General features: G+C 40.5%; 2 protein-coding genes across 2 annotated transcripts; both read right to left on the bottom strand.

Annotated features, from left to right (window-relative positions):
* Positions 1 to 365: 365 nt before the first annotated feature.
* MTG2 (mitochondrial ribosome associated GTPase 2) lies at positions 366 to 6,106 on the bottom strand. The gene is made up of 6 exons (XM_084296812.1): positions 5,892 to 6,106; positions 4,606 to 4,753; positions 3,892 to 4,007; positions 3,488 to 3,706; positions 1,893 to 2,031; positions 366 to 1,505 (listed from the first exon to the last, which is right to left on the bottom strand). The coding sequence occupies exons 1-6, from the start codon at positions 6,039 to 6,041 to the stop codon at positions 1,111 to 1,113; spliced, it is 1,167 nt and encodes a 388-aa protein (XP_084152938.1). The 5' UTR covers positions 6,042 to 6,106; the 3' UTR covers positions 366 to 1,110.
* Positions 6,107 to 8,690: 2,584 nt separating this feature from the next.
* On the bottom strand, positions 8,691 to 22,671 carry SS18L1 (SS18L1 subunit of BAF chromatin remodeling complex; the record flags this gene model as incomplete). Its single annotated transcript, XM_084296457.1, has 11 exons — positions 22,596 to 22,671; positions 19,252 to 19,328; positions 17,698 to 17,782; positions 16,720 to 16,864; positions 14,055 to 14,252; positions 12,929 to 13,093; positions 11,933 to 12,034; positions 11,490 to 11,582; positions 10,129 to 10,248; positions 8,921 to 9,048; positions 8,691 to 8,717 (listed from the first exon to the last, which is right to left on the bottom strand). The coding sequence occupies exons 1-11, from the start codon at positions 22,662 to 22,664 to the stop codon at positions 8,691 to 8,693; spliced, it is 1,209 nt and encodes a 402-aa protein (XP_084152583.1). The 5' UTR covers positions 22,665 to 22,671.
* Positions 22,672 to 22,977: the final 306 nt, after the last annotated feature.

The raw sequence follows: 22,977 nt of genomic DNA, 5'->3' as shown, positions 1-22,977 counted from the left end.
TACACACACACAGTTCTAACTCAGTCATAATCACATATCTAATCCCAACAGCAGGAGGATGAATTGAGTTTTAATATTGAAATTGAACAAGATTGCTCCCTTCCAGTCATAGGGAAAGAGTTATGGAGGGGGGGAGGAAAGAAGACATCATCCAAGAAAGCCAGCATTTTAAGGAGCATTAATAAGACACGAGATGAAATCAAACAAAACATGCAAAGTGACAGAAACAGAATTATCACTTCTTCTGTAGTACATATAGACAGAAGTTAAAGGAGCGCTACAGCTTTATTTTCTTTAAACACAGTAATTCCCACTAGTGGTGATACAGTAGAAAGTATGACAGTCAAACAAACAAAAAAAGAGCTGACACCAAATCATGAAAGTGCTGTATTGTTCTTTTATTTGGAGTATCTAAGCCTAAGACTCCTCAGATCGTTACTGAAGATTCCTCAAGGAAACTAGAGAGCTCGGAACTGAGTCTCAGACGAGTGTTCTGTGGCTAGTTTATACAGCTATTTACCTGCTGCCAGCATTTAAAGATAGTTATTTATGCTAATGAGGAAATAATGTCAATCATTAATTGCAGCTGTTTCACCACATTCCTCCTCCAAGATGCTAAGCACCTGTACCTCCTCCTCTGAGGGGGAAAAAATGGAAGAGTTTGAGACAACTGAAAGTAGTTGTGGTACAGAAATAGACATGAAGAACCACCTTATTTTTATTTTAGAATCTTTGACAAACACAAATTAAGACTTCACTCCAATTCAGCCAGCCAGCCAACATACCCTGCAGCTTGTGAATTTCAGTAATTTCCACCAGATATTCTTTTATTTCCACAATTAACCACCTAATGCCAAACAAAATCCCAGTTTCCAAATGAACTTCCAGCACGATTAAAACTTTCAAACTTTGTTGGAAAACATTTGAGACACCTCAGAGGTGAAAAAACAAACTTTCCAATGAAGCACTCCAAAACATATCCACGAGCTGTGTCCAATGCATTAAAAACAAACAAAATACAACAAGGAGAAAAAAAAACCCTAAACACAGACATTATCTAACCAAATGATGACTTCTTCCTTCCAGTACAGTTCATAGTAGTTCTGTGTCCTACCACTTGACTGGCCTTTGCCCTTGTGATTGTTCTGTCTTCACATAAATGTCATACAGTTCTCTCAAATGCAACAACAGTTCCTCTAGGTTGTCTCCTGTCAACGCAGACAGCGCAATGACCCGGTCATCTGTCTGCTCTTTAAGGAGTGGGAGATTAATCCTGGACTGAGCAAGGTCAATTTTATTCCCAATGACAACACATGGCCTCTCCGACAATCCCTTTTTGTATTGTTCCAGTTCATATTTTAAGTCTTGCAGCTGAATCCACGGCCGAGGCACAGAGAGATCCACCACATACATGAGAAAGCGGCATCGTTCGATGTGCCTTAGGAAGGCCACCCCGAGGCCCCTGTTTTGATGAGCACCCCTTATGAGGCCAGGAATGTCAGCAACTACAGTGAGAGAAATTTCACAGTGAATTGAACACATTCAGCAACAACAAAGTCTTTCACTGTCCAGCGCAAGTACTTTCAGAATGACATCTCAATGAATCAATACCAGAGCATACCTCATGTTAAGTCTGGCTATCATGTTTTACAACCCCCAGATTTAGATTATTCCAGTGAAGACAGGATTCAGATTGGTGGTTTGATATTAGGGGCACGTAGAAGTGAATGACAAATGGGCTTTCAATTGTTTTCAGCTACATTAAGCTTGAATTCTTGCTATTTTTATTGGACTTCAATAGAATTGCTAAACTTCCTCCTACAGTATTTCAAAGATAAAGCCACCTGACACTGACTGCTATCAAGGTACAGACAGCATCCTGTAATTTTTACCTGCCACTTGTTCGTAGTCTTCATAGTGGACAATGCCAACGTGGGGGTTGAGGGTTGTGAATGGGTAGGCAGCCACTGCTGGCTTCGCGTTGGACAAGGCTCGCAACAGAGATGATTTCCCAGCATTGGGAAAGCCCACCTGGAATACAAGCATTTATTAAAGCCACAGTTCTAGGTTAATACAAAGGAAAAAACAAACAAAACAAAAAAAAATGGCAAAAACTGTAAGCTTTTGCTAGATGTGGGAAGATCCTTCTAGCAAGAATATAACATTAATTTTGCATGCTCAGTTCTGAAAAGCAACTCAGTTTCCTTTTTTATTTTTCCTAAATCCTCTTATTTATTCCCATAAATATTAAAAAGGTCAAAACACAGAAGGATCACCTTAATTTTTTTTTTGTGCACACAATGCTTAAGTATTTTTTATTTTGTTCTGACTCAAAAAGGTATACCATAAAATGTTTTACCCTGAAAAAAAAATATGTCTTTGTCTTGCAGTTCACGTTTTACCTATTTGCTAATTGTGTGATCCAAAAGTTGGTTTTGACCCTAACCAATTCAGTAATGTAGCTAGGCCTGTAACTAACCAGAATGCTTACAAGTCTGCAATCTTACAGCTCTCAGTCTTGATATCCAAGAGCTTGGCCTTCCAAGAAGAAGACAAGAATTTAAACAAACCTATCCTACAAAGGAAGTTACTCTGGGATATCCTAGAGTTGACATACCACAGATAGACAGATGGCCAATAATCCGTAGATGAAAGTAGATCAAATCCTAGATTCTCACATCTACTGATGCCAAACACACTGAATACTTGTCAGAGGAAATACAGTACGGAATGTTATCATATTTCAAAATTTGATCCACTTCTCACATTTTTGGCACCGAGTGTCCAGCTGGACATAGAATTAGATGTTTTGATCCACCAACGCTCTTACTCTAAATAAATTTGTGAAATTATGCTAGACTAGACAGTTATTTTGCCCGAACAACAGCAATAACACTTGGCAGAAATGCGTGATTGTAACAGTTTTACCAAACAGGGTCAAAATGTTACCATACTTAAATACAAAATCAGGTTAAGCCCTAAATTGACTTAGCACTCATGTCTAAATGGTATTTTTGTTTCAGAGGATGCTAAACCAGGAATTAAAATTCAAATGTTTAATATGTGAAAAAAGATAAATATGAGTATTAACTATAAGATAATTATAACTTTATATTTTATTAAAAAAAAAACAGAAAACAAAAGCTAATTTAGAAGAGTTTTCCACAGTCCATCTGCAGATTTTCCAGAAAAAGCCTGCCGTACATCATCAGTGAATCTGTTAATCACTGGTGAATCTTGAGCACTGCTTTTCTATATATACTGTTGATTTTAGCAGAAGTAGGATGACATTACATAGCAAGACAGTGACAGCTCTGCAAATCGCTTTGGACACCCTTCTACCAAACAACAGCAAGAAAGCATCAAGCCGTATCTCTAAACAAGCACACCAAAAGGCTAACAAAAATGTTACCAAACATTATTTCTTCAGTCAGTCAAATGTCACTGTACAACGCTAAGGAAGTTGAAGAACCACTGCTACACTCACCAGTCCTGCATGAGCTGTTGTCTTCAGTTCCAAATGGAGCACCCTTTCCTGACCTGGCTCTCCTGGAGTGAATAACATCGGAGCTCTGTTTTCATTGGAAAGAAAAAAGCGATTCCCCTTCCCTCCAGCTCCTCCGTAAGCTGCAACGTACTCTTCACCATGTTGCGTGAGGTCAGCCACAACTACCCCGTCCTCCTTAACCGTTGTACCTACAGGGACCTTAAAGTGAAGAGAGATGCAATTCAGTGTAATGCATACAAAGCCTTCAGCAGAACCAGCTGATTTCAGATTTGCCAAATGTTATATACATACAAAGCTCCTTGTAAAAATGTACATGAGAATTTTCTTTCATCCACCATGAAAATCAACGTCAATATAAAGCTAACATAGCAGCCAGAACTTACCCTAACATACACGCTTGCACCATTGGCTCCGTAACAGTTTTTGCTTCCTCCTCTCCCTCCATGAACACCCTGATAGAAAGGGAGGACTGAAGAAAGCGATTTCATTTGCTGGTCAGCTGTAAAGCAAAACACATGGATCTTAAATGTATTGTTTTAGTACAACACGCAAAGTAAAACAACCTCTTAGCTGTTCTTTCCTTTCTGAATATCTAATTCACTGTGCCAATGTAGCATATCAAGGAATACTGATATTAATTTAAGTTGTGATTAAGTTTAACTGCCTTTACTTATCTTCCTAGGTTTGTTAACAATGCATTTCATTAAGTGGCCATTCCAAAATGGACAGAACCATCACTAAATACTCTGAGAAATGCATTTGACAGATTAGCAGATTTTGCAGGAGGGCAATAGCAGAAGCAGCTTTATCTAACTTAAGAGTAAAGTTTGTTGGGTTACCATTACATGCAGGTACCAGCCACTAAAACTTCTGCAAAATACCATGTTTTTTAAAATGCTTTCTAGAGACTCTTCTAAGGCTGTTGCTGTCATTTATGTCCTTTTTACCATGGCTCAGGACAAAGCATAAAAAACAAAGCCAGCTTAGAGAGAAATTACCTTCCCCCCCCCCCCCTTTTTTTTTTTTTTTTAGGTAGGGGAGTAAGATGTTAAAAGATAAGACAGTAGGAGACAAAACAGATTTTACTTCACTTTTACCTTTCAAAACAACGTGACCTCCATCACCCCCATTTCCACCATCAGGACCTCCAAATATTTTTCGAGGTTCACTATAAAAGGTATGACCGCCATCTCCTCCTTGTCCTCCAACCACACGCACTCTCCGGTGATCCACAAAATAGCGTGTCTGCAAAGAGGATGAGGTTTGTGCCTTGTAAGTGCAGTTCATCAGAGTCATCTTCCAGCAAGCTGACTGTTCTACAGAATGTAATAATATGCAGACCTGCTGTTTTCTGTCATGACGAGTTGCACTGAACAGGTGAAAAATAACTCTGCTGTCATTCACAAATCACTTAAATATAGCCTACTAAGCATAACACTGAAGAAAATTAGATTTTTAAAGTATTTTTAAGAACCCCCTTAAAATATTGAAAGTACACGCCAGAAGTTATGCTGATATAACCTAATAAAGCAGCTCAGATACAAGAAGTGCAGAACTCACATTAGGAGAGCTAATAACAGGGAAAATATCTTTTTAATACAGTTACATACTGCTAACACAGGCGGCTTAAGAGAACTACCACACCACAAACTAGAATCACCCAGTAATTGTGTTCCTACAAGTGAAAATCAAAATGGAAAAAAGTCTTTTTAAATTGAACTAAAATTTACAAAGAGGACATTGTGCCCGTGGGGGAGAGATGTTCTCACAGCGAATCACTGCCTTCTATACCAGGTGACGAAAGTAATGCAAACTTCAATCTTTGAGCAATTAAGAAAACTGTTATAAAGTAAAAGAATAATCTTATTTGCAAATAGAGTAAGTGGAATTAATTTTAACATATATCATAACCAGGGGGTAAAGAAGATACAGAGTGAAGAGGATTTCAGGTTCCGGCCCTATTTCTGACAGGAACTCGGTACCTGACTTCTGGCAAACCAACTGTCCCACACTGCGCTTCAGCTTTCCTGTCAGCAAAGGAGGGTTTTGCTAATTAAATAGCCCAATGAGTATACGTGGGATAAAGAAGCGTTACTATATCAAGGTAAACAACTGCAAAAGTACAGAACTCTCGCACCACTCAAGTCACGTCATGCCCTGAGATTTCTTAAAAATCCTCTTAGAGAAGCGTTTGGCACCACCATACGGCAAGACGGGAAACTAACGCTGCCAACTGAAAGCGACGAATCGCTCACTCGGACATAACAAATTCTATTTAAATCGAAGACCACGAGGGAGGAGCTCTCCGCACACCTCGTACACAAAGCGCAGCCAGCCAGGCAGCTGATGCCACCCAAGGCACACCGTTTACCTCAGCACTTACCAGTTTCCTTTCCGAAATGGCTCTTTTTTGCCTCAGCCGCCTGTTCTTCCCGCAAGCGACGCGTGTTGTGGAGAAAGCCGGCTTCCCCAGCAGCAGCAGCCCCAGGACTGGAGCGCCCCGGCCGCCCATGACGGCCCCACACAGCGCCATGGCTCCGCCACGGCCGCCACGCGCAGCCGCGGCCCGCCCCGGCCCCGGCCGTTGGCGAAGGGCGGGAAGACGCCGCCCGCCACCTCCCCTCAGCGCCGCCTCGGAGGCCGCTGCCCTCACAGCGAGCAGGCGACACCGGCATAATGCCCATAAGGATGCCGCCGGGCGTCGCTGTCTGCCTCAGGGGTCCCCTTGTGTCTGTCAGCGCTCTCGCCTCGCTCTACCCAAGGTTAATTGGGCGTTAATTAGGCACCCACCCACCGCCCTACAGCGTTGGAGCTGGGACAACCTCTGGGCGCACCCAGTGGGTGCGACCCCAAGGCATCTCCCCTTGCCCCTCTGTCGTTTCCCCTTAAGAAGTCTGCGTCGTAAGAAAAGCACCACCAACTTCATTTCCAGATCATTTTTAACCTAAACAATTGTCAAGCATTCTGTATTACAAAACAGAAGATGATACAGTTAATGGGAGAAGTCAAAATGCTGGCATCACTTTGTTTCCACATTGACACATAAAAATGAACAACACATTAAATAAACGTTTTGTTATTAACAATTAGAAATATTAACACCAAAATCATGTATAAATTAGGAAATAAATGTACAAACTATTTCCAAAGTGCTCTTTCAAATACATTATATACACAACATTCAAGAAGTTCTTAATGTAAGACATTTCAGATTGATGTGATGTTGCTGTTTCATTTTGTGTTGATTGTATTCTCTCAGAAGTATTTCAGCACTTTCAAAAACCACATAAAAAGGCATATTTCCAAGCTGGCAAAGAGCAATATTGCATTCTTCTGGCTACCTGTAATATTAACATATTGTAAAGAAAACGATCTTCTTTCCTTTCCGTTCCTTGATATTTGAGAGTACTTATTTGTATGAAAACACCAGCAGGAAAGATGAGAGACATGAAGACTGACCAGAAATATCTTCTGTTTTATCAGTTATTAAAAATGCTAATGTTGCAAGGGCAGTACTTGGACAACATTTGATAGCTGTCACATTTGGTAGCAACATTGATCTTTAGCTGTCCAGTTAAAAGATTTTCCTCTATAGGAAAAAAAGTAATGAAGTGAGAGGTTTTTTCATTTTACTTGTGGTCTTGGTTTTTCAAAATATGAAGTACCAAAACTCAAAATCCCATAAATACACCAGTTCAGACAAATGAAAGGAGAACATCCTACAACATAGGGCAAATTTACTCTATATTGTAAATTTTCAATTAATCTCTATTCAAAATTGATCACGGATTATAATCATCCTAGCCTTTTGCCACAGAGAAGTTTGTACATGTTACTTCATTCAGCAGTTATATAAGCACTTTATAAGTGCTTTATTCAACACTTTATAAGGACATATAAAACCAGAAGTGACTTCATTTGTTCATACTGGCTTTTACATACCACTAGTTCATATTTCTAAAATCTCCCTCTATAGGTATTCTCTCACTGGTTGACCCCATTAACAATTCCCCTCTCTATATGTATATTGTTTCACAATTAAAGCTGAATTTAGTTGCTTTCCTGGGAAAAGAAAAAAAAAAAAAAGAATTTTTCTTTTTTCTTCTGAACTATTTCTGTCAAGGTACAAGAGAAAAATGAACGTGACGTTTAAGCTGTAAGAACAGTAAACCATAAAATTGACAATATTTATGGTTATAATGCTTGCTGGAAAATCTGAGCAAGGGCTATGGGAGAATCAGAAATAAAGGAGGATGCCAGCCACCTGCCTGTGAAATTTGGCATGAAAATGTATATATGCAAGTTGTAAAAATTGGAGTAGCATATTTAAGACCGGAATTTTGCCAGATGTTTTTCTCAGCTAAGCACAATATGAAGCAATATTGACATCTAGTAGGCTGACACTGCAGATCTCAGAGTTCCCTTCTATTTTTCTTTCCATAATAGAAACATCTTAGTTTATTGATATGCGTATATAAAAGGTGGGCCTAGTGATTAATGTATCTTTAAATATAGGTTTTGATCATCTTTCTGTACCATTTATAATAAAAACAAGGATTTATGCAGATTGTTGAATTATAAGACTTGGGCAGTTCGCTCTGGTAGGTATTGCAGAAATTGCAATTAGTCTTACTTTTATCACATAGCATGGAACTGTCTTCACATAAAGAATGTGACCTCCCCATTATTATTAAGAACTAAAGTCAAGAGCCATGGATTTCAGCAGCTGGCAGGTAATCTGCAATGCATTTAGTTAAAAAAAAGATCAATGACCTACCGTAGGATACTTCCTCGGGCTGAGATATGACTGAATGGCTTTGTATTTAGCCAGAATGCCGAACAGCCTGGCTGTCTTCCAGAACGGGGGGGCACAACTGTGATCAAATGATCCTAAAGCTATTTAGAAACATCAAGAATGGGGGGGGAGGGTGAAATTAAAAATTTCTGCATCGTATCAACATACAGTACTATACACAGCACCAAATATCAAACCATTAAAGCATTGTCTTGTTACCAGTAGTGCACTGCTTCATATCCAGCATGAAATGAACACTGTTCACATACAGACGCTGCTTGTGCTAAGGGGTAACCAACATATTACAATTAATCAAAACTGTCGGTACATCCAGTTCAAAAGATGGATATACTATTGAAATGAATCTTGACACAGGATCATATTCTCTTATTGCTGATAATTTCCATATTGTCCCTATAAAAAAAAAAGAGAGAAATAAAGATGTTGGAGAATAACATATCAGTGGTTTACAAACAGCGAGTTAATTTTCTGTTGGTTTATTAATGTTGAAAGACCCACCCAAGTATCACCAATATGCCTGCACCAAGTTATCAGATAAACTGATAATAGCTAATAGATCAATCTGCTTTCTTATAGCAGAGATTTAGATGATTTACCTGCTCGTAGCCATAAGGCCTCTGTTGCTGGGCGGATGGTCCTGTCTGAGAAGCTCTGTAACTTCCATATTGCTGCCCCTGTCCCTGTTGGTAGCTGGAATACTGTGAAGATGCTCCTTGTGCAGGACCTGAGAAGACAGTGAAATCTATTAATACGGCTTGATTTGCTGGGGGGAGTTCTTATGGTTAACAAAATGTAAAACATGATGGTAATAAAGTAAGCTTTGCGAGTATGAACTGTGAGTAGATTTTGCCTAGACTTCCCCAGGTTTGTTCTACGTCCCTCTGGGAAATCCTTTATTTCTCTGGTCTTCTAAAATGTTACCCTGAATCTACGGTTTTGAGAAGCATCAATAAGCTCCCAGCCACAACTTCCCCCTCCAAAAACAGAACAGGAGCAGAGTACTGAAGCTGTTTGGAGTGTCAATCATTATGAACCTAAGAAAAATTAGCATATTCTGCACCTTCAGAAAGAAGAATCCAAACGTTAACATTAAAAACTGAGTTTTGGGTTTAATAGAAATGCTTTGCCTTGAAGCTAGTATTTAGAATATTCCCACGCTCTCCAGCCCATTTTTGTCCTGAAGAACCTGAAACGGTTACTTGCTTTCAGAGACTCAGGATGCATGCAGTTGTCCAGAGAACTCAAAGGCAGCTATCAGACTTAATTTGATGACAATGGGGAACACAGCTCCTGGTGACCAGAACGGTTCCAAAGCCCTGTGCCAGTGTTAGCTGCATGTTCAAATCACTTCCACATTTTTCTTTTCACCTCAGTTCCAAGTTTACCAAGGATTAACATGACATTGCAAGAAACCTAATTGAGGGAGTAGTGATTCTCTGGATTGTTGATGTTATCTTTTACGCCAGTTGCAGAACTATTTGATGTGTAGGAGGCCTGAGAATGCATACAGTGACCTCCTACCAAGGCTTGTCAGGAAGTCAACATGAGGCGTGTGTACTGGGTAATTTTCTCAGTTTATCAAGAGAGAAGACTCAGGATGCTAACATAACAGTATGAAATGCAGTGCTCTGCTAATGATGTTACTGCCCAGAATTCCTTTTCATGCTATGCTGTTTGGCTATTTATAGCATGTAGATGTCCAAGGTTAATCAATAAAATAGTTTACACCATGTTTTAGATTAGGAATGGAAGCATCGGGTTGAAGTACTGCAAACACTCATGGGGTCAGTGACAGTTTCCTTACCATATCCTTGCTGTTGTCCTGGGTAACTTTGTTGATTCGGGTATTGCTGCTGGGAATACGTTTGCTGTTGTGCAGCTCCCTGTTGGTATCCTGCCTGCTGTTGGCTGTACTGAGAATTTCCTAAAGGGGAAAAATTGGAATAGTTTGGTTATGGATGAAGCAGGTATTTCATCATACATGCTAATCATAAAGAAAATAGGGGAGTGAGGAACGCTGGTGACCCATAGACAAGTACTCTTTTCAGAAGCAGATGTTTGCATTTTGCCAATCACGATGAGTTTATTTCTCTAGTGACTTTTAGGATTTTTGAATGGGAGAGAGTTGTTTATACACATCATTAAACAAGCAACCTGCTCCACCAGGATTTGTTTTACTCTGTGAGAGTTTCAGAGAAGAAAGAGTCAGAGCTACAAAGATAAGGCTGCCAGGGTAAATAGCTGTTTTTTCAGGAAGCCCTCCCACTGTATTCTGTTCCAGATAATGATGTTTATTCATACAGCCCAGACAGACAACACATTTAGTCGTTACTGATATTTTTAAAAACATCTACAATGGAAATTCCATTTGTGGTATCCTAAAATAATAATGAACGGAGACTATACGGAAGACATTGCCTTTCCAAATTGCCACCCCGCTGTATCATAATAAAGTTAATATTTTTACAGTTACTTTACAGGTCAGACGCCTGAGCATCACTGATTCAGTTTTGTAGTGGTTGAACTATAGACTCAAAATCTTGGTGATTTTCAAGGATCGATTTCATTTAGCATGTTCTTCACAATTTGTAAGGTGAATTAAGTAAGACCAAAACAAAGTTGGACCTGGAATAAACCAGTAGGCTTTGTCACTCCAGGGAAATTTTCATTCAACTGCAGCAGACTAGTTTACCTTTAGTAAGCATAACCTTTTACTTTAATACAGCCATTTTTATTTGCACTCTATAAAATGCTCATTAAACAGTTTTATAAGACTGGAGCACACTCTCAGATCCTGGAAGTTTATTCTCTCGTTGCAAAAAAAGGTTCACTATCCATAGTGATAATTCCACCTGGCTCAGCTACACCTGAGGATCATTTTTTCTAATGAATATCAGGCTATGCTATTAGTGATCCCACAAGGCTGCAGAGCATAACTACCTCACCATACCATTACTGACATGATACTGTGGATACAGTCTGATATGGTATTGCTACAAAAATGCTATACAGAGCTCAATTCTATTTTCTAGATGCTAAATAGCAGCCTTGTAATGCAGACACTGCAAGTCACGTTTTGTATTTTGATAAGGACATTGTATCCTTGGTCAGTATTTTAGGGGAACAGAGCTTTGTTTTATGAAAATTACCAATGTATTTTCCTACCTCCTTCATAATAGTGTTGTGTAGAGTCATCGAATGATCTGTCATAGCTCTGCTCTGTATAGGATGACTGCTGATAGGCATAATCACCATGTCCTATAAGAAATTGCAAAGATTTATCACATACATTATTAATATAACTTCCTATACCCTGTTGACTCCATATATTATGAAGTTGATTATGCACAAGTATGAGGCCAAAAAAACTCTGAATATGTGGCAAGGAAAGTCACACCCCCAGGGAAATCACTTGGATATATGAGTCCCAGCTTGGCTTCGTGCTCTTTCTGAAGTGTGGGTATGCAGGCTCCCATGCAGTGGAATTAAAATTTTCTAGCACTTAAATTGGAAACAAATCTTAATGTGTTTGCCATGTCCTTGGATGTGGCAGTCATGCTGGTCTATGCTTTACCAGTATTACAGTGACCAGAGCTTAGAGGAATTACCGTCTGGATAATATTGCTGATTCATAGGTTCTGATGAGCCTTGTCCATGACTGTACTGTTCACTGTAATATTCTTCCTGACCCATGTACTGCTGTGAGGAACCTGCAAGGCAAAGGCAAGAGAGAGCACACTGAGCTCGTGTTTTTTTCTTATCTAATTTTCTTTCTAAGAAAACAATGTTTACATCTGGATAAGTAAGCAGGCTATGTATGTTCAGAGCGGTTTCAAAGATGCTTTGCTCACTGGAAAAAGGAAATAACTTTGTATTTTCAGGAAAAAAAGCTAGTTGAAACTGAAATTATGCAAGTGTCAGCAACACGTCCTAAAACCACTCACTTGGGTGTCAATACCAAAAGAAAAGGCTACAATTCATCTACCAATCTGAGTTATTAGAAAGCACAGGAACATATGCCATGCTCAAGAACACAGTTAGAATTAAATATATTACAATTAATGTATTCATTTATTTCTTAGCAAAATTCACTTTATATTAGAATCAGTCTAGCAGTTTTATTACCTCTCTGAAGTTTTTCCAGAGGTGTTAGAACATGGTGGCTATCCTCTGGAATTTTCCTTGCTTTGGCCTAATTTTTCTTATTAATAGCTGGCAAACTATATCTTGTTTGCAGGAATGTGTTCCTTGTTAACTCTGCCATTTTACAGCTGATCCAATACCATTTGAAAGAAACAAAAAGGTTCCCAATGACTTCAGTGAGCTGTATATCAAACTTTTCTTCTTTTCTTTAGAGATATATGATCTCTTCTAGACAGAATTATTTCTAAACACCTGAAATAATTAAAAAAAATACACTTGAAAAGAGATTAAAGTTCTGGCTGTCACGGTACTTCCAGCATTTCAGATTTTCTGTCTTCCCAGACGGGTTCTCTATTCATAGAAGTAGGTTGGAAATCTTGGTGACTTACCTGCCCTACATGATGGGCGGAATATCATCAACCTACTGGTAATTATATCAGTAAGCTACTGATAGATTTTACCTTGCTGTGAAGCTCTGTAGGGGCCCATCGGTCGCTGCCCCATCATACTGTTGCCCTGGTTGCTCTGACTCATCATGGCAATGGAGGACTGGCCCTGGTAGTGCTGGCTCCCTCCTTGCGCCGAGTTGTAATGTGACGTTGCTGCTTGCTGGTGCATCATGGAGACTACAATGTACATGGAAAATACCATTTTATAAAAGGATATAACTGTTCTCTCCCTAATCTCTTTGGAATCAAATTAAAACCTTCAACTAACTCACAACCTGATCATTCTGTGATTTTTCCATAGGGGGAGATGTTTTCCTACAACATGCATTTAACTCTTCTGCACTGTAGTCAGAAAACGATGTTCTTTACATGGTTAGTTCTTCCCATTCACTTCAGTCACACACTTGAAAATACATCTATCCTTGATAATTATTACCTTACTTAAAATAATGGAATCGTTATTACAGTAGGATTAAAGAAAGAACTGATATTTGTTCCTTACTCCTGACTCATTCATTGCTGCATTGGTTTTGTAGTCAATTCTTCCTTCTACTTCGATCTTACTACATACCTGATGATTATACAGTTTAAATAAACTGACATTCCAGGATTTATTTGCTCCCTACATTTCATACTGTCTGAAAGAACAAGCATTGGACATCCCATTCAATACTCAGTAGCAATCATTTTTACAAGTCAAGAGGTAACTTCTGAGTTGTCTGCTAGTCTCTCTATGCATAAAAAATGTGGTAGTAACATATAAATGGTAGATGTGCAATACCCTTTGGCTGGCAGGCCCTTTCAGCTAGGCCAAAGGTGCTTTTCCGAGCCCTCCCACAGGCATGAGATTTGCCGCCAGGGCCTACTGGATAGCACCGCTGCACCTTTAGCTAATTAATCCTCTTTTGCACAACTCATTGTTAACCATGGCAAGTCAATGGAAGTTGAAGCAAGTCTGAAACCGTTCTCACTTCCTCTGGTGCCCGACACCTTAAAATTCAGAGACATCTTAAAAGCTTTTCCTCTTGCATGTTTGCCCCTGTCTACAGAAAATATTTACAGAACACATTCACGTGTGGTAAACCTCTGAGGTCACTGAAAAGTCAAGTTGGCCCAGAAGGAGGAAGAGGGAGTTTACCTGGATTAGACTGCATGTTGATGTTTGTTCGAGAGACATAATTGCCTATTGACCCCTGGCCTTGCATTGGCACATTCTGAGATGCAGGCACTGTATGGCTATAACCAGGCCCAGTTCCATGACTGCTGACAGTCATACTCAGAGAGGTTGTGGGCATAGTGTTCTGGCCTGACTGCTGCATAGACACGTGATTAGGACCTAGAAAAATTAAAGAGAGCAACAAGAAAATCTGTGCTATTATTGGCAATGTACAGTGAGCATTAAAGCCCTTGCGGCCTTTCTAAAATATGATAAGGCAAAACAAAATGAAAAAAATCCTCATTATTAAAATTCCCTGGTATGTACAGACAGATTAAAATTGCCTTCCTGCAAAATTAGAGTGATCTTCCTCTTCCTGGCTGCCAAATCTAGGTATACAGAATTGCAGACAAGAAGAAAAACATCAGCAGCACCAGCCTACAGACAGTTCTCCACGGGCTGCTGCAGATCCTGCAGGCAGCAGAACGAACAAATGTAAAAAGTAATTTCAGATACTTCAGAAAACACACACACACTCTGGTAACATCCCAGCCTTCTGAAATTTGTTTCTTTCCTTCCTCCTGTCCTGCTGCCAACTCATCTTCCCCATTCACACGAATGGTGACGATGGGGGGCACAGCAGTGGCTGATAAACTCCTTGCACATTGCTTCATTCAGGCAGCCCTATAACCATGGCTGAGACTGAGTAACACCAAGGGACCCTTCCCTCCCAGGGCCAAGAGGACAGGCCTGCCTCTCCATTTACTTCAGCTTGCCTGGCAGAACCCCAGACTTTCAGAAGATAAATCTTCCAAGCCACCATAATCATCATCACTACTGTTACAGCACTCCCAGTCCGATATCCCAGTATGTAATTATCCCACTGCTCCAATTGTATCCTGATCTTGTGAGTTATCCTCCTCCTTACCTGGCAGTATGCTTATTTGTAAGAAATTCTATTGCTGCTAGATACCTAACATTGGGGAAAACTGGTCCTGTTTTTTGCTGCTAGTTGATGCAAATACTTTTATGAATGAGTTTTGGAAAGTTGTTTTCGCTGGGTATTGTTACTGTATAAATTGTGATAGTATGCATTGTTGCCTATCTAAACTCAACCATGTATTGTTGTCTATCTAAATTAATTTAGATAGAATGGAAGACATGCAGAATTCCTAGAAGAGACAGCATTGTGTTGCAATGTTTAGATAATGATATTTCAATTCAGTTATTAAGCATATCTCCAGCCTCTGAAAAATGTATCTAATTTTCTTAGTGCAAACCTGATTAATTACTGTTAATGATATTTATAGACATCAAAATGAGAAAAATTGCTGTTGATTATTACATTTTCCTCTGATGGAGAGAAGCAAGCAGCATTTTTAACAGGAGACGAACAGATCTAGGCCTACAGAAATCAGCAGAGCCAGAGATACACATACTGCTACATGTTCTACCTGCTCATTACACACCTTCATCTCCACTAGATGAAAATTTTTCACAATTCCATGTATTCATAACTGTTTGTGCATACTAACTCCTAACTTGCAAAAAATGCTGTCCACTAACTGTTAACAATTGTTAAATAATTTCTCAGTCTATACATCGAGTGATGTGTCACACAGCAAAAAACAAAATGATGTTGTTACTGATTTATTCTAATACTTGTACTAGTTAATAAATCCTTCAAAAAGAAGGCTCAGCTAAAGTTAAGAAGTTCCTTTTACAGCTGGAACTGTTTAAAGTAGATACCTCATCCATTAGTTTAAAAGGTACCATCAGCTTGACCACAAATAGATTTTTTAAAAGTCCGAAGTAATTTCATGGTTTGCATCTGCTCTTGAGTCCCCCTGCCAAGGTCTGTGATTTTTACAGTCAGATATTTCTATTTATAGAAACTGTTTTTCTCTCCCCGTCACTTTGGGAAAGACCCACATAAACAAGAGCTAACTAAATAATCGTTAAATACAAAATAAATAAACAGATTATTCATACTATAAAATGCACAAAGTAAAAAAAAAAAAAAAAAAAAAAAAGTCTTTCAGTGAGTTTCTTTTCAGTTGTGAGAACAAAAGAAACAAATAGACAGAGTTGTATATTTATCTTATCCATATAAAATGTCTGTGCAAACTCTTTGGCTACATAGTACAATCCCTGCAAGCTTCTGCAGAGGACAAAGACTGACATTACACCATTTTAATTTTAAAAAGGCATTTCTCCTAGAAAGCCTTTGCAATCTAAAGGCTTGGTTGTGCAGTCAGTTATACAAGCAATCCTAATTTACCCTGGCCAGCACCATCGCCTTCAAGATAAAAATACTGCAATATATCTTTTTTTTTTTTTAAACTTAAAACTTGAAGGCATCTTTACTTGGTGATTTTCATTATGCTTTTTTTTTTTTTTTAAACAAACACTTTTTTTTTTTTTTCCAATTTCCCCTACAGAAATACTGAGCAGCCTGGAGTCCTTGCAGAAGCCAACATCATTACTGACTGTAGCCATTTTGTGATGATTTCAGCATGTGCCTGAAATCTCCATATGCCTGAAAGGTGAGTTAGGAGAGGTCTTTTACAGCTCTCTAAGTATATTCTGCATTAATGATTTTGTTGCCAAGCAACAGCAAAGCAGCACAAAGGGGACCAAGGCTCACCATTGCTAATCTGACTCTGCATGAGGGAGGAAGGAGGAAGGCCCGTCCCAATTGCATCACTGAGATTGCTCTGTGAATGGAGAGATTGGTTGGATGCACTCTGAGTCATTCCTCCTGGGCCCAAGTTTATGTTTTGCGTTGGAGGCTGCAAGTAACAAGGAGGAGAAGCAAATTTTTGGTTAGGTTTTATTTAGAAAAATAATAGCCCCCCAAATTAGCCTGACTATGACTAAAAGCTGCCTCAACTAAATGCGTGCTTTCCTCACTTTTTAGGCTTGCTTGACTAAACCTTTTTTCATTTGACTAGGATGTGCAAATGACATTCAGCATGACACAGGGAAGCCAGCAGGCAGCACAGCGAAGATCTCAAAATTGAGCTTATAATAGAGCCTGGCTTCTGTGCCCATTCTTCTGTACTAACGTGAATTTCATTTTGTGCTGGTCTGAAAGTAACCGCTGAGGGTATAAGCGTTAGCAGAAACTATACAGAAGAGCGTTGACAAATTGACCCTTGTCAAGCATAAAGCTATTTTGTGTTTTGTGACAGGTGGGATACTTCCAAACTCAATTGCTTTAGCAAGAATAACACAACGTTTAAAAACAACACAATGCCCAAATGCTAAATTAGATTTTTGATATAAAACAGTGGCATTTTTTTCCTGAGTAAAGAATATAGCAAGAATAATTAAAGAATAAGAAATCTGGGACAAGTGGATTCTGTTCAGATCTGTGACACTGTGGCATTTATAGGATATAGACCTTAGGTCACAGAGCCAGATATTAACACTAACATCCTGAAGAATGGGTTTCAAATACAGTTAAAGTAACTTTTGATTTGTTTAGTGGTCTACATGACCACTTCAAAACTTTTCACCGGAAAATACTAAAAAATGGTTTGCTGATGGTGATCAGTAACAGTATGAATGAACTTTTCCCTCTGGCACTGTAAACGTTTCTGATGGTAGCACTGGTACTTACAGCAGGAAGCAAGGACTGCATATTCTGGTTAGAATCTGCTATTGTTGCCAAGTAAACGAGGTTTCTGTGCAAGATTTGTTGGTATCTACAGAATAAGGAGCAAAGCTTATTTGGAAAGGGTTAACAATACAGAAAATTACAACCTTTTTTTTTTTTCCTTTTTTTTTTTTTTTGGTCTTTACAAATGGCTAGTGAAGTTACATTAGCCCACTTTACATCAGTCATAATAAATAGTACTGGCCTATATCCGTGCTGCCATGCTTTTCAACAGCGGGTTCAACACCCAACTTACAACTGGGTGAACCCGGGGGAAGGGGCAAGAAAAGCACACAGTTTTTTGAAAGCACTTTGAGTGATATATAAAGCTGGGATCTCAGGATTTCTTTGAGTACTGACACTGGGTTAGCTGCTCTAACAGTCAGCCACAGCTTCTTCCTCTCTTTAACCAGGGTCCTAGTAGTAATGAAACTCCAAAACCCAAAACCCGTTTGCCTTTCCAGCAAGATATAAACAAGATTTTTTTTAAGAGTGCTTTAACTGGAGTGTTTACTCAAGTAAGCACCACCAGAACCATGTATGCTTCTTCACAGTTCTCGATGAACTGGAAAAGCTCGTAAGGAAGAACAGGAGAGCATCCAAGAGCAAACTACAGCTGCACCACTGAGCAAAGTGAAGAGCCAGACATGGAGGGTTCTATAACAAGGCAGGAGAAAATACTTTTTAGCGTGATTTTTCTTATGACCAGCAGAAATGTGTGGAAAGCGGTAAAAGTGGAAAAAATAAAACCAGGATGGTGATATGAATACAAGAAGCATGGAACTTGGTAGGCTCCTCCCAGATGCACACATACTCCCATAGTATTGAAGCATTCAGTGCTGACCCTTCAGTGCTCAAAACATTCAATGGATTAATTTCCAAGCAGGCAGTGCATGCATTATTAAAAATAATTCAAATCTCGTGTGTTGAATTCAGCGAGAGCTGAATCATAAACTCATATAGACAATTTTTTGGAAAGTACAGCTCTTGGATTTGGTCTCACAACTTGACCTGTCATGGTACAGACTGGCTATTATTCCTGAGACTTAACCCATAAAGTTTATAAAAGCATTTTACTTTCAAGATTAGGAATAGTAAGTAAAACAAACCAGTATGTCTATGTGCATATTGTTTTAGCCATAGATAACCACTGGTGATCCTTAACATTTCATTACTTTCTGACAAATCTGTGTTGTACCTGATTCTACTCATATTTAATGAGTCTGCAGAAAGCAAGAGATCTAATATCACCAGGGTGATAATCCTCTATAATTATTTTAATAAACGATCTATTAAAAATATTCAAAATAATACATTCTTGAATATTTTGGAGGAAAAACAAAAACCACTAAAACCTCTGTCCCAAGAACAATCTGCATTTCTTAATACAAGTGAACCTATAAAGCAAATAGTCCAGGTATTTTCTTAGTGGCCAGTAAGCAGAGCTGTTCATAATACTGTTCTTGAGAAAAAGTACACCAAAACTCTCCAACATACCCGAAAACTTGTAATACTCACTGAGTACATTCTGCAGTTTTCCCCTTGCTCTGGTAATCCATAATACATTGTATTAGGTGGTGGTTTTCATCTAGCATCTGCATAAAAGAAACATGATCAAAACACGTTACTAAAAGAATCATATTCAAGTCCCATGTTTTTGACATTTCACGTTCACCCTCCTTCACCATGGATTGTGTTTTGTGCACTACTGTTCCTTTGGGATATTACAAAGTGCTTTTCAAATCGTTCCTTTATGAAGTTATTTTCAAATGAGTTAGTTGAAATACTCAACAAAGAAGAATTAATGGACTTACCTTTTTTGCTCCTTAAATAAATGCCAGATAGATTTTATGCTGAAGAATGAAAATACTTCCCCTACAAAATAGGTCTCCCCCATTCTAAAGTATCACCCAACCCTTTGAAAAACTTCAGACACCTATTTTCAAACAGGAGACATACTTTCAAACAATTTAAACCTACTTGTTTTCCTGCATGGAATTTGTGCCTGCAGACTTTTGAACTTTGACAAAATATAAAATTTGCAATGCTAGATCCACTGAAACCACATTTAGGAGAATTACATTCCAATAAGCCCTTTGGGGTAGTTCCACTGAAACACAGGGAGGGCTTCAAATGAAAATACAGAGTAACTATATTGCAGTTAATTTGCATGTATCAGTGGCTGCTAGCTTAGCTTCATTCCGTAAAATCTAGTCACTGACTTATTTGCAAAAAAATCAGGGCTGCTGGACAAAATGCCACCTCTCATTTAATTAATGAACTTACTACGCAGTAGAAAAAGTTAAAATATCCTATGCTTGCTTCAGAATTTCAAAGATAATAGTTTGCCTCTTGCCCCCAGCTTTCTTGAGAAGGTGGCAAGCTTTCTGCAGGCGAATGAACGGAAAAATAACAATGGTATTTACAAATTTATATTTGCCTCTAGGAAAAACCCACTACGTAATACAATTTGTGGGTTCCACTGCTATTAAGTGCTTGTTTGAATTTGGGCATGAGGACATAAGAACTCATCAGGAAAGTGTAACATCTTTTATACAGGCTAAATATGAATTCATCTGTGTGGGTGCATGTTCTGATCAGAACAAGTTCCTGACCCATTTAGAGGCAGAGAGCTAGGTAATAGGAAAATGAGCAGGAGAGTTTTTTCTTTGTGCCTGGTCTGGTCAGTAACTCCTTTGGTGAGCTCAGCTCATCCTGTTCCTTGCTCAGGACTTGCAAATTGGCCAGAACTTCCCTGGACACCCCCGTCTACCACCGGTTGCTGCTGACACCTGCAGCGACCTTGTCACCCAAGCCAGTGAGGGGCCGAGGACCAGCAGGATGCCTGGGTGGTGTCCTCAGCCCTGGCGGGGAACGTTCACATTGTGTTGGATGAATCCCTGCTCCTCTCGTACGTGTGCCTGAGCTCACCTGGGAGCAGCAGGTTATCTTAAGAGAAATTACTCCTGCCTGACTCACAGCGCAGCTCCTGGCTTCAAAGTCTGTATTCATCGTTGTACAGAATTTTCACCGATGCCAGTAGAAATTCTGTATGCAGAATTAACGAAGTATTTAACGCTCTCCTTATCAACTTTCACTGGCAAAAACATTTTCACATTCAGTGAAGGTATGTACTCCACACCAAGAGTCCAAGCAATATCACAGGTATCTGTCAGAAAAGGGTTATTATTCTTCCACAACTAGCTGAAGAACATTTTGCTTACTGAAAAAAAGGAAACAGGAATAACCCTTTTCCTAGCTTCCTAGGAAAAAAGAACTGAGTTCTGATCTCTGTTGCACACAAGAAATCATAGTTCGCTGCCCTAGAAATGCTGTTTGGTGAATCATTTTAAAGCATCACCATCACTGCTGTGTTGACAAAAGCTCTAACTTCCTCCGCATGATTTATTTTAGGATGATAGCGTGTACTTGAATAATAAAAGCTTTAACGGACTATTAAAACTGAGTTAACAAATAAAAATATGCAGCTTATACGTTACAAATGCAAATAAGAATCATGTTGTTTCTCAATAAAATTGGTGTGTTCTAAAAAGCAAACTTTAATAAGAATTTTAAGGAGTCCGTAGCCCAGCATCTGTTCCCTCTCTGAGTGCCACACTCCTTGTACCTGGCTGCAAAGTCTGCTCGGTTGCTGAGCCTGCCCAGCAGCACTGCTTCAAAACAAGGAAACCGCCCGACAACACCAGGGAGCTGTCCTGAAGGAAGGTGCCAACAAGCCCACCCCAGATGGGAAACGGTTTTGGGTGTTATTTGTAAAGAAAGAACATTTTGAAGCCTCCATGAAGTTTATGGATATGAAAAAATTGGAAAGTGCATGAAAATTGCAATGAAGATACTTCGGCTGCCCTTTGCTTATGGATACGATGGTGGTGCTTTTAAGTACAAACCATCTGAATTAGGAAATTCTGCCCTAACCTCATCCAATTTGGAGGTTTAGCGAAAAGCTGAGCCACGGGAATGTTTCATTATTTAGCATGAACCGGCCACCAGCACACACGTGCTGCAAGCGCTACGCAACGCGGGATGCGTTTCCCAACCGCGTCCTGAGCTCTCCCTCACGCTTCCACCTCTCCCAGCAGCTGTTCTGCCCCTGCATCTATTCCATCCCAGCCCTCCAAGGACTTTTTTCCCCCTGAAGCCACCAAGTGACACCAGGCAATGTCCCCGAGCACCGAGGCCCAGGGGCGGCCGGAGCAAAGCGTGCCCGGGCTCCTTCGGCATTTCCAGCCCTGCCTCGCAGCTTTGCCTCCTGCAGAGGAGCCTGAAGGCTGCGTGCATCCCCTGTGTGCCCTGGGGAACAAAACCTCCCTGCCCTCGTCTCCCTCAGCACAGCCGTGCGGGGCTGCCTCTCCCCGAGCTCCGTCGCCCCGCACACCCCCAGCAGGTGGATGCGCGCCCGCTGCTCCCCTCCGCCTCCCCCGCCACCCAAACCCCGCAGCCAAATACAAAAGAAGCCTCTCGCAATTTCCCCGTTTTCATTCATTTGCCCTTTTTCCTCCCGGTTTTGGGCAGAAAACCCCCCGAACCCCCGTCACGCACTGCGGATGCCCGGCAGCACCTCACGGCCCCCCCCCCCCGGCAGCGGGCGAGGCGCCTCCCGCCCCTGCCCCGCGCCCCCCCGCAGCCATCCCCGCACCTCGGCTTTGTTCCTCCTCCTCCTCCTCCTCCTCCTGCCCACCTCGGCAGCACCTCCATGAAGGAGCCTTCCCCGGGAGCCTGCAGAGCGCTGCCTGCACCGAAAGCATGCTTATTTTTTTTTTTAATTTTATTATTATTATTATTTTTAATTGTATTATTTTTTAAATTTTTTATTTTTTTATTATTTATTTATTTATTTTTACCTTCTGGATAGTTTGCTGGGTGACCTCCCCTTTGCCCCTCGGGCGAGCAGAAGCAAAGGCGACCGACATGGTGGGGTGCACTAAGTGCCTATCGCATGCCGGGCGGGCTGCGATAATGTTGTTATTACCCGGCGAGGGGAGCCGCAGTGCGCGGCGGGGGGAGCCAACGCCGATGGTACGCTCCGCAACGGGAAAACACCCCCGGGCTCCTCTCCTCCAGCCTCCCCGCCCCGCCCGGAGCCCTCAGCTTGTACCGGAGGCTCTCGGCGAGGAGGCGGTGGTGAGGATTTGGGGAGGTCGTGGAAAAGAACCCGAGCGGCGGCCGCCGGCTCCCCCCCGCCGGCCGCTCCCTCATGGTGCGGCCCAGCCGCCGGGCTCCCTG

The sequence above is a fragment of the Netta rufina genome (assembly GCF_964035555.1).
Source record: "Netta rufina genome assembly, chromosome: 16".
Classification (NCBI taxonomy): Eukaryota; Metazoa; Chordata; class Aves; order Anseriformes; family Anatidae; genus Netta; species Netta rufina.
This window is presented reverse-complemented; position numbering and strand designations above follow the sequence as displayed.

What these genes read in the sequence shown, in the direction of transcription:
- MTG2 (XM_084296812.1), bottom strand. Translation starts at nt 6,041, where the DNA reads ATGGCGCTGTGTGGGGCCGTCATGGGCGGCCGGGGCGCTCCAGTCCTG. An exon ending in CCATTTCGGAAAGGAAACTG is followed by an intron (nt 4,754 to 5,891) that starts GTAAGTGCTGAG and finishes TCCTCTTTGCAG; the next exon opens with ACACGCTATTTTGTGGATCA. An exon ending in CAACAGCTCATGCAGGACTG is followed by an intron (nt 2,032 to 3,487) that starts GTGAGTGTAGCA and finishes CTTGTATTCCAG; the next exon opens with GTGGGCTTTCCCAATGCTGG.